General features: G+C 35.9%; 1 protein-coding gene across 1 annotated transcript in view; it reads left to right on the forward strand.

Moving 5' to 3' along the window:
* Positions 1–15,709, forward strand: part of LOC306951526 (connector enhancer of kinase suppressor of ras 2-like) — a gene marked incomplete at both ends in the record, with an annotated part of 166,738 nt that extends 151,029 nt beyond the window's left edge. Inside the window, 6 exon segments of the mRNA XM_079542036.1 lie at positions 1,710–1,781; positions 11,771–11,841; positions 12,543–12,646; positions 14,076–14,583; positions 14,888–15,087; positions 15,494–15,709. Coding sequence (XP_079398162.1) covers positions 1,710–1,781; positions 11,771–11,841; positions 12,543–12,646; positions 14,076–14,583; positions 14,888–15,087; positions 15,494–15,709 — 1,171 coding nt within the window.
* Positions 15,710–17,789: the final 2,080 nt, after the last annotated feature.

Raw genomic sequence — 17,789 nt, forward strand, 5'->3', positions numbered from 1 at the left:
TTGTTTATCTGAAATCCTCTGACTATTAACAGGTCAAGTTTGAGACTCAATACTGGCATTCTAATGCTTTCATATATGTAAATTTCCTGTCGAGAAAAATAATCCTGTTTACAAGCAGAAACTCCATCATGTGATATTCTAACAGGATTAATCAAGAGGATTAGAATCTCCAGACCCACCATATAATCCTCTCCAAGTCAGTGCTTAAATCTCAAGGTTGGGCAAATGGTTGAGCAAATGTAAGACTAGAAGGTCAAGATGTTGCAGTGTTTCCAAATAACTGCAAAGAGTACTGACATCAGGGAAAAGTACATACCCATAAATAACATATGCTTAGATCAAAATCACTTGCATTAAAATCTTAAAATTCAGTATGTATAATTAACAATTGTATGCCATCTAGTGGGCATCAGAAAAGTTTCCTGCCTATTTATGGATTTCCCATGCATTCTCTCTTTCATTTGCAACGTATGAGCTGCCTGTTATTTCAAATTTCTGGTGTTGGTATTTACAGTAAATGCCAGTAAAAATGCTGCCTTTTTGCTTGCTTATTTTTTGTCAGCTGATATTAATTAGTATTGACCTTTAATTAATACAAATTTTGATCATTTCATTAGAATGCCACATTTTTATAATGGTCTAGTGACTTGTGACATGCTTTAAATCAGCAGAAGTAGAGATTAGGATCTTCACTGAAATTGTCAATTCATATGTGAAAACAATGCTTGAATATTTCTTACATCTTTTTGTGGATTCAGGATGTTTTATAATGATCCTCTGTGCAAAGGTAAACATCCTTCTAATACACATGTAAACTCATTAAAAAGGAAACTACAGAGAAATACAACTCTGCCACCTCATTCTTTTGCAAAACCTTTGTTAGGAAAGCCTGTTACTGTATGCATCTGTATTACCAGTATATACAAGAAAATAGGTGTGCTCAAATCAAGTTTCTTCAGCTTTCAATCTCTGAAAATTGGAATTAATCATAGTCATTAATAAAACACTCATTTGCATTTAAGCTATTAATAGTGGGAAACGTGCATAATGAGGTTTTTTATAATGACATGTGTAATGACTTGTAATCTAATTCTTACATCTAATGATTACCATATAAATGTCAGTATTTTAACCTAAATTCTACGTAGGATAGTTGTTATTCTATTCATTTGCCAACTAATCAAAACAATAGTATTTAATGGTGTGAGTCTGTGGCTTCCTTGATAGCAGTACTCCTTTAAATTATTATATTATTTAATTAATACAAAAATTGTCTGTCCTGAGTATTTCTTTGAATAGAACAAAAACCACAGCCATATGTGAGAAAATATGGTGGGATCAAACTCATAGTCCTTTAGACTAGTTGACCTTTGAAACACAACTAATAAGTACTTAAATTTACTCAATAAGATTTTCAGATTCATCTAGTAAGTTTTTAATTTATAACATCAGCAGTTATTGAATGGCTTTACAGTTCTAAGTAATTCAGGTGTTTCTGAAACTTGTAGATGTAAATTCTGAAATGCAGATGTAAGCAGATCAGAATGAATCTGTAAGTTGGATCCAGCAAAAGACTCAGACTGAGCATTCAAAAGGCCTATTAAGCTTGTAACATGCTGAATAATTATGGTGCATACCAGTCTTACGTTGTCTGTAGACAATATCCTTGAAAGAAAAGATATTTTTTCTTCTTTGTGTTTGTTTTCTAGTGCCTTCAAAGCGTGTCACCCCAAAATAAAGAGTTTCTACTTTGCAACAGACTGTCTTGAAGAAATGAATAGGTAAGTAATATATTATTTTTCTTGACACACCAATAATTGAAAATAATATGTGAGATTAATTACATAGAAATGTGCTGCTGGAGCATGATGTAATGCTGATCAGTAGTGTTCTCAATATAGCCCATTCTGGTCCTCCACTGCTTTTAGTATGTACAGCTTTACACTGTGTGGCTTATTTTGTTGGCTGCAATTTTTTGTCATGCCACATAGCACAATTCTGTAAAGGTGTTAGAAAAAGTTAGTTTTATGGGTGTCATCTGTGTTTATTAAAATTTTTGAGTTGTTTATGACACTTTGCTTTTTTTTCTTGTTAAACCCTGAAAATATCCTTATAGATATTATGCTTTAACAGTTTCTTGTATGTAAATACAATGCATACCTATATCAAGGCCTCTACTGAGGGTAACTTGCGTTATGGAAAAAAGAAAAGAAATAAAGAAAAAAGAAAAGGGAAATTTAATTTGATCCATTGCATCACTCTCTCAACAAAGCTAACGAAGTTGTATTGGTAGTGTTGCTGTGTGTTGTCAAATGCCCTTGGTTGTGCAGGGAGGGCATTCAAGGCCCTGGACAACCTGATCCAAAATTAAAGTTGGCTCTGCAGCAGGTAGGCTGTGAGAACAGATGACCTCCTGAGATGTCTTCCAACCTAAATTACCTTGTGCTTTATCCTGTGACTCAGTGATGAAGGCAGAGGCTAGATAAAGGTGGGGAAGTGCCTGTGAGGATCAAAGACAGAGTCAAATGTTCTACCTCCTCCTGCTGCTTCAGGAATTTGTTTATTCACAGCCGGAGTAAAAAGCAAGGACACATGGGAAAACTCTGCCATACTTCAAAGTCTTAAATCTTTCATGGCACAGACTGCTGAAACTTTGGAATTTCGTTAGTTTTCTCTGTTTGAAGACTTAGGCTGAACTGCCTTCAGGATACAGATGGATATAAAACAATAACATCAGAGATTATTTTTAAACTGTATTGATACATAAGATCAGATGTATTGAAACAGTTCAGGCCTGTTCATCATTCACTAATGATGATGAGGAGGAGGTTCAGTTCTCGAGTATCTTACTGTAGCCAGATATACTGCTTGGATGTAAATTTGCTGCAAAATGTTTCATTTCATTGTTAGCAGTGTTTCATTATTTGGTTATGTAATCTGGCTGAGATCTGTTTTGTACAAAACTGAAGTGAGGATCTTCTGCTACTTTTAAATATGCATGGTTTCTTCCTTAATTTTAGCTACTTTGATAGATATGATTTGTTTAAGTGCCATTGCTCAGCTCTCCCTATTATGGCATAAAATTTTCTGACTCAAGGAAAACCAGGAAGTCTTGATGTACATTCAATAAAATATCCATTGATTTTCCTATACTAGGAGACAACACAGCTGTCTTTATGACAGTTTACAGCCTCTGTGGAGCATAACAGTTGGTAATGTGCCAGGGTCTGTTTTCATATCATACTGCCACAATGGTTTGGAATTAACTAGAGCCTTTTTTTTTTTTTTTTTTTTTTTTTTTAACATTTAGAATCTGTTTTCCATGAGAGAAGACAAAGAAGGGTGAAGTTTCCCCTTGAAATTTTTTTTGGCAGTATTTTTCCACCAGAAGTGTTATTCCAGTGGGGTAATTGTAATTCACTCAGCAACCCAAATGATGGATTGCAATGCTTCCTCTGTAAAATCTCTGGGCATCCCCTGCAGCCTTTATATCCTTCCGGAATTCCTTGTCCCAGACATCATGTCTGAAATTGGATGGAGTAAGCAAGGTTCATAGAAAAAAAATGCACCTAAAAAGCTGTTATCTTTCCACCAAACTGCTAACCACGTAGTTTAAGGTAATATGGCAAATAGTTTATGTGGAATCTCATAATTCTGCTGTCACCACAAAATTTAACTGGATTTTCCATGTTTACACTGAAAAGCAAAAGAGTCTTAATATGTAGAAGAGGAAAGTAGCATTTCTTTGTTCATGATATGACAAATATACAGCCTTTTTTCAGCTTCATTTACTGACAGCTTTTTTTTTTAACAGCTATTTATATCAATTTCTTATTCAAGATTCACTGTTTTCTAGATTGGATTTTTTTTTAATCTGCAGAATACTGGAATCTGCCTTTAATACTGCATGGCTTTTGAAGGTACTATCCACTGATGGGTAGTAATTGATTCGTGCGTACCAGATAATGTTGTTCTTTTGCAGCAGAATTTTTGCCAGCTGCGTAGCATGTTGCAGACAGACTTTGCTTTGCAAAATTAATGCTCATGCTGTTTTGTCAGGTCTACATGAGCATAGCTGTGTTCTTAGAAATGAATTAATAATGAAATTGATGAACCCAAATTTTGTTTGCCACGGTCACGAGGTATTCCAAGCTCGTTAAAGCCTTATTTCACAGAAGTGCTTCATCTGTTCCCAGACCATGTATAACCTATTTATAGATTTAATACTCCTAAGGAAATCAGCATTGAATTTAATTTTCAGTTGTTTTACAATGTCTATTTTATTTAAAATTTTCTTGTGATTGAAGCGTGCAGTTCATTTTCACTCTCCTATACTCTAAATGTTAAAGAAAGAAAAAACCACCCTCCTGTTATAGGCTGAATCATTTGACCATGCTTGATTTGAGTAACTGGGTTAACTTCATGATATTAATAATTCCCATAAATCTTTGGCTGTCATTCAAAAATGCACTATCTGCTTAAACCTAAAATGATGATAAATTGATTTTGGAGGAACTACTTCCAATATTTTCCAGGATCTGAAAGTCTGTAAAACATTATTTCTCTGAAGATGAAACTGCTTGAAAGTTGATATATTCTGAATTAAATTGCTCTTGAATATAAGCGAATTTCAGGGTGCATATCTTCTGTACTTTTGCATAAGATGTATAACAAGAGAGTTACTCCAAGCTTTCTCTAAACCATCTTTGTTATTAAAGTTCATTCAGCTGTCTTCCATAAATTTGAGGCATGTTAGTGTCATTGTCAGTTCTTTGCCAGCTCGGATGGTAGACCAGTATTTGTGCATGTATTCATGTTTTAATTTACTTTTAATCTTTCTTTGTGAACAAGCTAACACATAAGAAAAGATCTTGGCAACTAAAGAATTCTGACATACACCCCTGTTGGACACTACCCTTATGAACAAGCGAATGGAAGGCTATCCATGTCAGATCTGTCTGTCCTTATTTACAAGTTCTTTAAGAAAATGATCTGTAAGTTATTAAAGAGCTCCTACGATCCAGTCTCTTGCCCAGTGAAATTGTGGGGAATATGAAAGAACTTCACAGGTTGAAATCCCTGAATTGGTGCCTACCAATTTTTGTAAATTAACAGGACAGCAGATTTTTCCTTTCTTTGTGTCTTCCTACAAACTTGTTTCAAATTCAGGAAAAATGCAGTCATTCCTAAGACCACTTCAAAAATCTAAATTATTGTGCTCACATAACTCATAAGTTGCAGCACAAGGAAAAAATATTTCTGATCAGAAGTTGCAGGCCCCAGAGGCTGGATGAAACCATTACATATGTGGGAGTGAACATTGCAGCAGTACAGATACAGCACTCAGTCTGAGGAAAATGCTGCACTAGAAAGTGCCAGTACAGAGCTGTATGTCTTCAAAGTCTCCTTTTTTTTTTTTTTTTTTTTTTTTTTTTTGGTAAGCCACCAAAGTTTTCCTTCTATGATTTATGGACTACTTTACATAGACTTGTGAACTACCATCTCTCCCTTGACACAGATTGAGAACCACTGGTTTCTAGCAGTACATTAGAGTTCATAGTAGTTTGCAAAACAAAACTGCAGTTACCCAATAAACAATCCAAATTAGCATTCAGGTGTGAATTTATCCCTAATGCACAGGAGCTAGGATTTGCATTGTCTGAAATTACAAAATTAACTTAATCAAATTCTGCTAGAAATAATACCATTGTGAATTGATACAGCTGTTCTGGGAGCCAAACAGTTCATCTGCATTTAATAGAGCAGTGTTTTTGAGAACAGTGCAGTACCTCCTGGTGATAAAGGAACATGCATTATAGTCACATATTATAATGTCATACTGGAAATACTAAGCTAACACTGCAAAAACTGGAATTTTTAATAACAGAAAGAAGTGGTTGATATAACTATATAAATCAGGCCTTTAACAGTATTATTTGGCCTGTTTGATCTGATTTATCTAAGAGTATGTGGAAATAAGATTTCAGAAGTAAATCATCCCATTCCTTAACAATATTCTGCCTCTAAACCCCAAAAACCTCATCCACACCTTTTCAGGTCATACAAGGTGGATGCATGTGCTGGAGCAGTGGCACAGTAAAGGAAGTGGTAGATGGAGGCAGCAACCAGTACTTGCCTGTAGATGGATACCAACAAAGTCTGGTGAATTACCTGCAGTAGTCTGGTAAATCTATGGGACGAGACTACATTAGGGTGAAATCCAGTAGCTGCATTTCACTAATGAAAACAATATTTCAGTTTCTTCTTAACTGATTCCTTTCTCTACTTAACTGATTCCCTTAGGTATCCGCATGGCAATCCAAGTTCATCTCAGCAACAGCCACTTCTTTTGCTTTGCCTAGGCAGTGTTAGAGCTGCTACAAATGTGTTTGGAAATTATTTGAAATTTGGCAAGAGGTGTTCCAGTTGAGTGAGTTTCTCTGATGGTTCTGGTAGATTTCCTGAGGCTTTTATTTGAAATTGTAGTCTATCATAAAGGTATTGTGTATATATTTTCTGTGTTACACAATTATATTTATACAGTAAGATGCTATTTTATTTATTGCCACAAGGGTTATTTATTTGCCACAGAAGCAGTGATTTTTTTTGTCCATCATCCAGCAGGAATTAAAGACAAAATAAATAAATAAATAAATAAAAGAACCAAAACAAAACAGACTTCTGACCACGAAGGCCTAGATGTGCATTCAATTGACAGAGTGAAGATATAAAAAAAAAATTGAAAATCCTCATTAAGTGCATGAAGTAGATGCACACACAAAGAGGGCATAAATTGCTGTGGTTCACTTGTCAATTCTTAAAGTGTCTGGGGTTTTTTTCATATTTTTCCAGCCCGACAAATCTAAGAAGACGGTGCATGAATCAAGATCAACAGAGTCATGTCAAATTATCAAATCAGAGAGTGCTTACTGTTTATCCCTTGAATGATTTTACTTAACAAATTCCAGCAACCATGACAAATAAAATAGTAGAAATACAGGCTGTTGAGAGTTGATATATTTGGAGAGATGAGCTCATTGAGAAAAGTGTTCAGTGCTGTATGTCAACATGAGACATCAGTTACGTGTTTGGGCTTCTTTTATGTAGTGAAAAAAAAGGAATAATTTTAGCCATACCTATTACATGCACTTTTATTCTGTTAAATGAGGGCATTACTTGTACAGCCTTAGTGAACAGTGAAAATAAGAATCTAAAAGGGAAACATTGATTTTTCAGATGTCCATTAAGAAAGACTGGTCGGAAAGAAGCCTGCGTGCCAAATACAAAATCGATTTAAAAATATAATTCTGTATTGCAAATAATTTTACAGTGAACTCTGGAATCCAATTATCTCACTGATCTGAGAGGATATAATACAAAGTTTATAACCTGAAAATAAATATAAATTGCACTAAATAAATTGTGGGTATGAAATAGATGGTGCAAGAGGATCTGTATTTTAATAAACTAGAAGCTGACTTGATTGAATTGAATTTAACTTCAGTTCTGTTTTTCCTTTTAGCCAAATAATCCGTAGTGTACATGCAATTCCAAAAGTGAAGAAAGATATATTCCTGCTCTGAAACTTTTAAAATACAAACCTGTGATGACTTGGAAGTGCAAGTATTAATTGATGAAAAGATACAAGATAAGAAATGAGTTTCAAATATATAACTCTTTATTTATTTATGATGTGCTTTAACATCTTGGTATTTCATTGGTTTCATTTTTTAAGGAAACACTTAAGAAAAATGAATAGTTAAGGGGAAGGGCTTGTTTTTTGAGTTTACACCTTGTCAGGATATATCCATTTTTTTCCTTTTTCACCTGAATTAAATGTAAAAAAAAAAAAAAAAAAAAGCAAGAAAGAAAAATGTTCCAAGGCATTTTCTTTGATCTGGATTGCTGGAAAGAAGTAGCCAAGTGGATGAAGTCTGACTCAAATAAATACTCTGTTACCTAAATACAGGCATTAAACATTTCTTCTCTGCTTATGAGGAAGCAGTCCTTTTTGATGCTAGCAGTTTGCTATAAATTAACAGTACTGCCTTTTTTAATACTTTCCTATTTACTCCTGAACTCAAATGTGTTCCATATCCCAGTATTTCTCCCACATTTTTTCAATTTTTTTTTGTCTGTGGTTTTCTCAGATTTCGGCCTTTGCCCATGTCGTTATTTTTTTTACCTGACGTCCTTTTACAACTTCAAGCAATTCAGTTGGTTAGCGCTTAGTTTTCAAAGAAATTATTTCTTTTTTCTGAAACCATTGATAAAAACATGCATCCTTTCATAAATTGTTTCCATCTTTAGCCAGGCACTCTTAAAATGGAGAATTGATCTGAGAGTTCTGGTTGCCTTCAGTCCCAGGGACTTGCACTGACCTTGGCTCTGCTCATTGCTGTAGTCAGCAGAGGAATTGTAACAGCAAACAAAAACTTGCTGCATTTGTAAGAGTGGTGGCATGTTATTGTTTTTTAATACAGTCTTCTAGGACAGTGAAGCTGTATGAAAATGTTTTTCTAGTTGTTTGGTCCATTTTAACATTTCTCCAGTGTATTTATTAAATGATCAGTAAGAGAATGTGCTGCTGACTCCTGACAACTCAGGGCATTTCAAGCATAACTAACTCTTCAGTATCAAGTTTTGATTACTGTCACAGCTACTTGGTTCGTGACTGCCCTCGGTGTCTTTGTAAACATCCCTTTCCAGGCCTTGGGGTAGGATCAGACTTGCAGAACAGTCCCTGGGCTGCCATCCCCTGGTACTAACCAGAATTATCTCAGTAAATTTAACTTAACTTCCTGCCATGCAGCTCTATTTTATCCCGAAGCAATGACAACAGCGCCTGTTCGTAATCAACAGAATTAATTAAAACAAACTCTGATTTATTTAAAATCTGAACTGTTGAGACACAGTACGAAACTTAGTCATGTATTGACATGACTTTCCCTGGGGCTTCCCATTCCCTCCATTTGGTTTTCTGAGGTAAAGGCAATAAGAAAAAATAATTAAAACACTTGTTTCCCTGTAAGTTGTTACAATGTTGTAAGAGTTGTTTCTCACAGGGCTTATATACAATATTGAAAATAAAATGTTGATGTAGAGTATCCTTGGGATATTGAGCACAGCTCCATATGCACCACAGCTATTTTCTGTCTGGAATGCAAACCCTACAGTTTGCTGCCCAGTCTAGAATCAAACCTAGTGAAAAGCACTGTTTAAGTTGTTCTCTGCCTATTTTTCAGAAGTGAATTGTAAAAGAAAAAAAAAAGATTATTTTTTGGAGGAAGAGGAGTCAAGCTTTTCCCTCTGGGGCCGAGGTCTATGGGGATGTATATGTAAGGTTGCTATACACGTACCTGCCAGAACATCTTTTGTCTTGTTATGGTCTCACGCAATTCAAAGTGCTATGAGGGAAGCAACAATATAAACCAAAGTAGACAAACTACCCCTTATTTCTTCACTGTTCTGCTTGACAGGTATAGCATATAGTCTTGCACTGCGTGACCTTTGATTAAGCACATGCAGTCACTTATCCCTTAGAGAGTCTGATTCTGACACACAGCTCCCATTGCCTTCCTGAAACCTGACATTTGCCTTCAAGGCATTCAATGCAAAGTTCTGAACCAAGTGGATGAGTTAGTTTCAAGCTTTCCAGAGAGAACTTTTTTATAACCTTAGCTGCCCGTTTTCTTAATAAAACTGAAAGTATGCATTTACTCATCAGGCAAATTCATCGTGTTTACACAGCTTTCCTTTTGAATTGAGTTTGCATTTCCTTGGGGGCGGGGGGAAGGATGTGTTAACTGTAAGAAAAAGATCTGTAATCTCAGCACTTCTCTAACTCCTGATTAACCTCAAAAACATTCACTCAGGCTTTTTAAAAAAATACAAAACCCAAGATTGAGATTCTTTTTCTTTTGTTAGAAGAGAATTTATCATTTGAAACCAGTGAATGTCATCAGATATCTCTTTTCATTTTCTTGACAAAGAGCTAACTCTGAATTGTGGTAAATGAGGTAGGAACGTACTTGTAACTATTGCAAGGACCTTCTTGCCTTTTGGTAGGAAAAACAAATCTGGGCAATCTTCAAGGAGGAAGAATACCTTCTGCTAATTCCAGATACGGACACTGAGGCCATATGAATAAAGCAGATACCTGTCTGCTGAGGAAATCCATGTTATTTTGAAGGTTAACATTAACAATGAGCAGCAAATAACAATGAGCAACAAGATAAACTGGCAAGAAATTTAAGCCAACAAAAATGTCAGCACACTGATCACTAAAGAGGCTGAAGATGGTAGCACCCTGGTTTATCATTGGTGCTTAAGCAGAACCTTAGTTAAAGTACCTAAGGCATAATGCCTAACTGTCAGGGTAAACCATGACTACAACTGTTTTTCTCCAATGTTAATGAGTTTAGGGATTCAGGAATCACTGTTGAAAAAATAGTAAATACAAATGCTTAATAATGAGAAAAAGTATGATGTCATTTCAATTACTGCTCTAAATATCATGCCTTTTAAAATGAAGCAAATGTCAACTGACCAACATGTCCTTTATTGAATGAAATTATTCTGGTGAGAGCAGAAAATCAGCTTTTCAGTAAACCTGTTAATCCGTTTGAAATTTACTTCCTTAGTGATAAAGATGAGGTATGCATGCTGATGCAAGCAATGTCTCTGTTAGCAGTTCTAAGCCTGTAGCTGGCATTTGTGAAAAATAATCATTGATTTAATTTTTACTTCCAAATTGGGGACTTCTGTTTTAATATGGAAATGCCAAAGCAATGCTATTGTACAATTCTTCGTATTTTCATACTTTTGCTATTGAATTAATCATTATAACAATTACCTGTAAGAAGTAAATGTTGTTGTTCTCTTTAGATACTTACGTAAGTCGTAAGATATATAGAATGATTTGCTGAAGGCCATACAGTGAGTCTGTTTTCTATCCAATGTTACAGGTGAAGACCATTGCTTTGAGCAACTGCAGTGCATTGCTTACACCAGCAGATGAATGCATGCTGAATTGTATTCTATTTTTAGTGGAGTATGCTCTTCCTTCATTTTCTGTCTCCTTGCTGCTACCTTTCATATTCTATGTCATTACAAAAGTAATGTATTCATGAATGCCCTTAAAAGCTTGTTTTGTTCTAATTACACTTAATAGGTTTCCTGTTTCAATCTGCCAAAAAAAAAAAAAAAAAAAAAAAAAGGTCATTATTGTAGATTACCTGTTGTTTACTAATGTCTTTCTTGAGAAGTCTTTGGAAGGTTTTTTTTGTTGTGGTATGATTCATCAGCTAAGAAAATAATTAGTAACAAAATGTGCGTTGCATTGTCAAAAAGCAGGCAGAGCTGCTTCTAGAAACCACATTCAATATGCTAGAAAATTAATGACATAATAATTTGGTCAAACTGTAAGGGAGTGTTTAAGAATACAACTCAGATATGGGTTTTGCAGGTATTATCATAATTCTAGTTTGATTTATAGTCTTTTTGTAGCATTTTCAGGAAAGTTCTTGAAGTAGCAATCAAAATAAATACAGTGTGCTCCTGTGCAATAAATGCAATGTGAACTGAAACGACTTTCAGTTACTTGAAATTATTAACTACTGAATTTATCTGATTCACAATTTGAACAGTCTGCAGTGTTCAGTGTAGGGACTAACTGTTGTTTCTGACTTTTTTACGTGATGGGGTTCTGTACACCATCATGTTCACACTTTTGACTATCCTTCTTCCTCATTTTCTGCTATTCTTTTAGATGGATGAATCGTCTGGGTCTCGCAGCAATTGGTTACACACCTGATGACAAGGATATTCATCCTGATGAAGGTAATGTTTCAGAGATAAGTAGAAGAGCAGAGAGCGCACTGTTCATTATTTGAATGAAGTTGGAGATGTCATAACTGACTTCTTTATTAACGTGTTATGTCTTATCATAAGAACATATAGCCCTGAAGAATTAGATTTAGTGTCATCAAAAAATAAAATCCAGAATAATAGTTTAAGAAATATTTTAGAAAAATGATAAACACAATGCTAAGTCCAGGCTGCATTATGATCTCCAAGAGCAGAGCCATCACCTATGCTCATCACCCTAGAGCAAGTGAAGACATCACAGTTACAAGGTCAAGATGTGCTTTAGATCCATGCTTCATCTTCTGAGCCTTGCCCTTTTTGTCATGACCTAATAGGTGAACACTGATCAAGTAGGCGTTTAGGCTCAGTTCTGCTTTGGCTCCTCAAAGGAAGTTTCCTTTTCAAACTCTGACCAGAAGCTATTGTTTATTGTACAGTGCTTAGTTAGGAGCTTAATGTGCTTTCTGTAACACTATCCTAAATCATTTGAAGGTGGTTCTTTGTACCTGTGTATCTGAAATACCATCCATTTTTGCAAGATCTGCTCCTCAGTGGCTGCCAAGTGACCTAGGTGACTGTGAAATGTTTGCCCTTGCAAGCTAATGATATTTTGAAACTGTCAGAAACAGTTCTTGTGGAAAAATACATCACTGAAACCCAGAATGCTTTGTTAGCAGATTACTGGAGTGAAAGCGACCAGGATGATGTTGATGGCTCTTTAACCCTGAAGCAGGAAGGCTCCTCAACACTGTGTGACACCTATCACCGAACACCTTCAGTGAGTTATAAATACTGACATTAGGTCACCACAAAAGATGTGCTTTGATTTGCATTTTGCTTTGTTTAGAACATTAATTATTATTAAGGTGGAACAAAAATAGATCTCATTGTGAGAATGAAATTAGTGCTGTTCCTCACAAGCTATGAACTGAATCAAGTCAACTACGAAGTAAAGAGAGGTAAATGTCTTCTTACACGGATATGCCACCAGACTGTGTGTACCATATTTTTGTATGATTTGGGTAATTGCATCTCATACCAACAAAAGATTCAAATGCTGACTTCACTGCAGAATGTGAATATAACGCAATGAATGGGAACGTTTGCATTAGCTGAGACTGTTTTTCAAGTATGAATATTGGACACTGAATATTATTGGATGTTTGAGATTGAGACTGGATCACATTCATTTCATAATTATGTTTTAGTATGAACATTCCTTTTTAAAAATGAATTTTTAGAGGTAAGGCTTTTTTTTTTTTTTTTTTTCTTTTTTGGTCTGTTTTTCACCAGATGAAGCATTGCATACAATGCAATAGAGTAACAGTATTTTCTGGCAGCATCATGAGACGTTAAGTAGCAGACAAAAATACTTCTAGTATTTAGCAGGGAGAGGTTTTGATAAACTAGAGAAAAAAATGCTTTGTTTACAAACAGGTTCTAGTAGCAAATAAGAACATTTCTAACATATAGAACATGCTGTGATGTGTAATCTGTTTCTAAGCAGATAGGATTGTTCTCTATTTTTCTTTCAGATTTTTCTTCAGCGTGAATGACACGATCCTCACACTGCCAGACCCAAAGAAAGAGAGACTGAGGCAACAGCATCACATGGGTGAAGTTCAGACTGATATTCACCCATGTGATGCTGTTTTATCAACTGAGACACAGGTTAAGCCTCTCCCTTTCTGTTTTTCCACTTTTTTGCCTTTCTCTTTGTTTTTGAATTAAAATGATACACAGACCCAGCACAGTTAAAGTGATTTGATACATTGAGCAGTCCCCCCAAATTCAAAAATTTTTGTTTTTGTTTTTGCTTTTTCTTGTTTGGCTGGATATTAATCCTCTAAAAATAAGAAAGGAAATCCAATTACCGTTTCTTTTGGGGGCTTTCATGTCTTCACAGCACACTGCTGGACTGAGCATAAACTGGACAGGTCTCCAGAAAACCTTTGTTTTCAAACAGTTCTTTCCAGCAGTTGTTGCTAATGGGCAGAGAACGTGCAAAACAAGAATAGGGAGTGGTCAAAAGAGAGCAGTTGCATAAAAGAATTCACTGCTAGGTATGTTCGTTCACAAAGGTTCATATTATGACATATCAAAACACACATATAAGCCCATTGTATTAGTACATATCACGTTCTTGTGATTTTCTTGGGTCTATTCAAAACCTTGTCTTAAAGTCAGATCTTTTTGTTTCTTTTCAGGTGACTTCATCAAGTCCATTCCCTGAAGCCAAACATGGACGACACTTCTCAAGTGAATCAACATATTCCCATTCTTCTGCTGAAGATTCTCGACAAGAGGTCGCAGGAAGCACACATTCATCAGGATGCAGACCTCCCTACCGAGAAAGACGCTCGTGGCAGGATCTGATAGAGACTCCATTAACCAGTTCAGGGCTCCATTTTCTCCAAACTGTTCCTCCTGATCCAGAATATGTGAGCGGTCAGCCTGGGATGTCACCAGAAAGACGAAGACAGGCAACATTGCCAGTACAAAAGCGTCATAATTATGAACAGGATGGGCCTTTCCCTTTAGTGGAATGTCAGAGAGGACATGGCTCTCATAGCAGGCCACAGAAGCAACGCAGTCAAAGCCTTCCACGAAATAGAGATGTCAGGGGTAAGGGGCGTGTGAAGTCCATAGAAGGAACAGAGGACAACTTGGAAGAGAAAATTCCTATTAGAAGGCATAATAGTTTTTGTGCAGAAGGTAAGCTTTTGGAGATACTCTGATCCACCTTACTGCTTTGAAAGAGCAATAATTCCATTATTCTCAGCCAAGTTTTTGTCCGTCTAGATTTGATTCTGTCAAATTCATCAATGAGTACGGAGGACTTTGCATTTGAAATGCTTGAATGTAGTGTTTAATGATATAGTTTTGTGGCTTTTCAAAATGAAAATGGGAAGACTGTATCATAGGTTATTTTACACACTAATTTGCAGTATTATTTTTTTTTAATCATCTTCAGCTGAATTGGCTGTGGCTGTTCTTAGTTTTCTTTATTTTCTTTCAGAAGTCATAAAAGAAACCGGAGAAAAGTTAGATGGTCTACAAGAGCTTTATAAGTCTCTGGAAGAAGCTAGTTTGTCAGCTTTTGGAGAACAGCGTCCTTCCACCAAGCAGGAGTTCCGCAAGTCTTTTGTGAAGCGATGTAATGATCCAGTCATCAATGAAAAGCTTCACCACATCAGAGTACTCAAGAGCACTTTAAAAGTAAGGTTTTATCATTAATTTTGTGTGTGAGAAATCTGAACTTGCAGAAGTTAAACTCTCAGTGTTTTCCCATAGAGGGCTTCTTCACCACTTTAGAATTAAGTTTCAAAGAAACTAATGGTACTTGAAAGCAATTGTGTTCTAGTCTCAAATCAAAATGAAGCCAAAACCAACCAACCAAACATTACTTGGCACTCTTTATAGGCATGTTGTAAAAAGTGCCAGGACATGAGCTGTCAACCAGTTTAAGCTGTAGTAGTTCCTGAATATAGCCAAAAAATTAAAGTGTCCACAGTAGTCTCAATTGTACATTGCATTAAAATGAAAGAAGAAATAAAATTCCAAAATACAATGTGTGGGATGCATTTCATTTTGACATGTACTGTGTCTTTCTGGAATTTGATAGGCAAAGGAAGGGGACCTCACAGTTATCAACAGCCTTCTGGATGATCCCAACTTGACATCAAAGAAGTTTAAAGATTGGAAACTAAAGAACTATGAGTTCTTCCTGGACATTTGTGAGTACAGTGCTGCTCTGAAATCTCAAAATGGAGCCTCTGAACTTGCAACCTCAGCACCAATGCTGACACATACACATTCATTCATTGAAACTCACGTCTGACAGGACTCGTATCATGAATAATTGCTGGGTGCCATGAAAAATCAGTAAGACAAACACTGTAATATTTATAAATAATGTGCTCAGCAGTACTGTAAATAAGTTGGATAAGAGAATAGTGCCACAGGATGCCTACTACATTGCATGATAAGACAATAATATTCTTTATTATTTTTTTTTGTTTGCTATTATCAACCAATGTCCGTATAAAGCTCTGCATTAGAAAGAAGCCGTGCAGAAGTGTAACTGAAAACAAGCACCAGTATATTTAAAGTACTGTACTAAAATCAAGCTTCTAGTATGAGCTCCTGCAATCATTTTATATATTTAGATATATTTAAATATATCTACGTATATAAAATGTAATGCAATAGTTGGTATTTACTTTTTAAATGCTCTACAGTTCACATTTTCATGTTTTTCTTGAGAAAAATATAAAATGAAAACATAAAGACATTGGACAGTCTTAGAGATGAACAATTATTTTTGCTACATTTCCAAGTAGTGACCATCTTTGCAAATAAAAGGACAGATTTATCAAAATGTAAACTCAATCCCTATAGTGTGCCTTAAAATGTACACTGTACATCTAGCAAATAGATCCCAATCTGGCCCTATGGGCATACAGTATGGGCCATTTAGATACTGTGTTTGTAAAATACTGTGCCTGCCTTTAAAATGAATGAATATAAGTGTGTAGGTGTGGCACAGAAGTTAAGATATGAGTAGAACAATATTGGTTGTTCACTAATGCTGCAACTTACGCTGCTTTTAACATAATTTGAAATATTTCATGGTGAAAGAAAAACATCTGCACTGAATATGGCACATTCTGCAGGTTTTCACAGTTTCTTCACTGTGAATTTAAGTGACGCATGCCTGTGAGTCACACAATTCAAAAACCTGTGATGCTAAGGATAACTATTAAGTAAAAGAAATCAAAAACTAAACCAACCAATTGGATTCTGCAATAGACTGGCAGCTGAAGTGGAGTAAATTATTCAAAATTATAATAATGTCTGGCAATAATTTTTAACTGTTCGTAGTACATCAGCAAGCAGGTGAAGTTATTCATTACGTCACTTGAAAAAACCAGTCCGTATTGATTGGTTTTGTAAAGACACACAGGTCACATCATGTATTTCACTTCCTTGCTTGGATCAGAATGAATCAGAGCTTGGAGAAAATACTTAAATTCTTGAAAAAAAGATTGCTCTGAATGTTACTGAACATAAGTTTCCAACACAGATTCACAGTTTTCTTTGACTACGCTTGCTAGAATATTTCTAGAAAGCAGGACAAAGGAGATGTGAATTCAGTTGATGTCATTTTACTTAAACACAGATACTCACTGATAATTTTCCACTATATAAACATGTCTCTCATATACCAAGAACTGTAAAATTCATACAATTCAATATAACATAGGAAAAAATGTTATCTCAAAGAGGTTCTAGTGTCCGGAAAGAGATTTAGTATTCACAGATACTTAAAGATGTAAAAATGGGTAGAGGTATTCTGTTTGTTTAGGACAGTGTCCATCAAGTTAACAGGACACAGGGAGAAAAGCTTGTGGGTCAGAATAAAGACAGAAAGATCACTCAGCATTTATAGACTCAGCCTGTGGAAAATTACTTAAATTAATTGTTCATTAAAATTAGAGCAAGATAATGAGCAGCAAAGACAAAATTAAAACCACTTTCCCCCACACTGTCCCCCTTCTACACAGGCTCATTCCTTTCCTGGCTCTTCTGTCTCCTCCCACTCTGCTCATCATGAGGATGGGGAATGGAAGGCTGTGGTCAGTCTATAACATTCCATCCCTGCCACTCTTTCTGCCTCACCCAATATTCCTCTGCTCCAGCATGGTGCCACTCCCAAAGATACTGTCCTTGATCAGCTTCCAGTATGGGTCCTTCCCAGGGGCTGCAGTTCTTCAGAACTACTCCAGGATGAGTCCATTCTGTGAGATGCAGTCCTTCAGGAGCTCACTGCTCCTGCTTGTTTCCTCCAGGCTCCTTTGTGGGCTCCCCACAGGCTGCATCCTTCATCAAGGCACATCCATCCACTGCTCCCAGCGCTC

Source organism: Tetrao urogallus, assembly GCF_951394365.1.
Source record: "Tetrao urogallus genome assembly, chromosome: 13".
Classification (NCBI taxonomy): Eukaryota; Metazoa; Chordata; class Aves; order Galliformes; family Phasianidae; genus Tetrao; species Tetrao urogallus.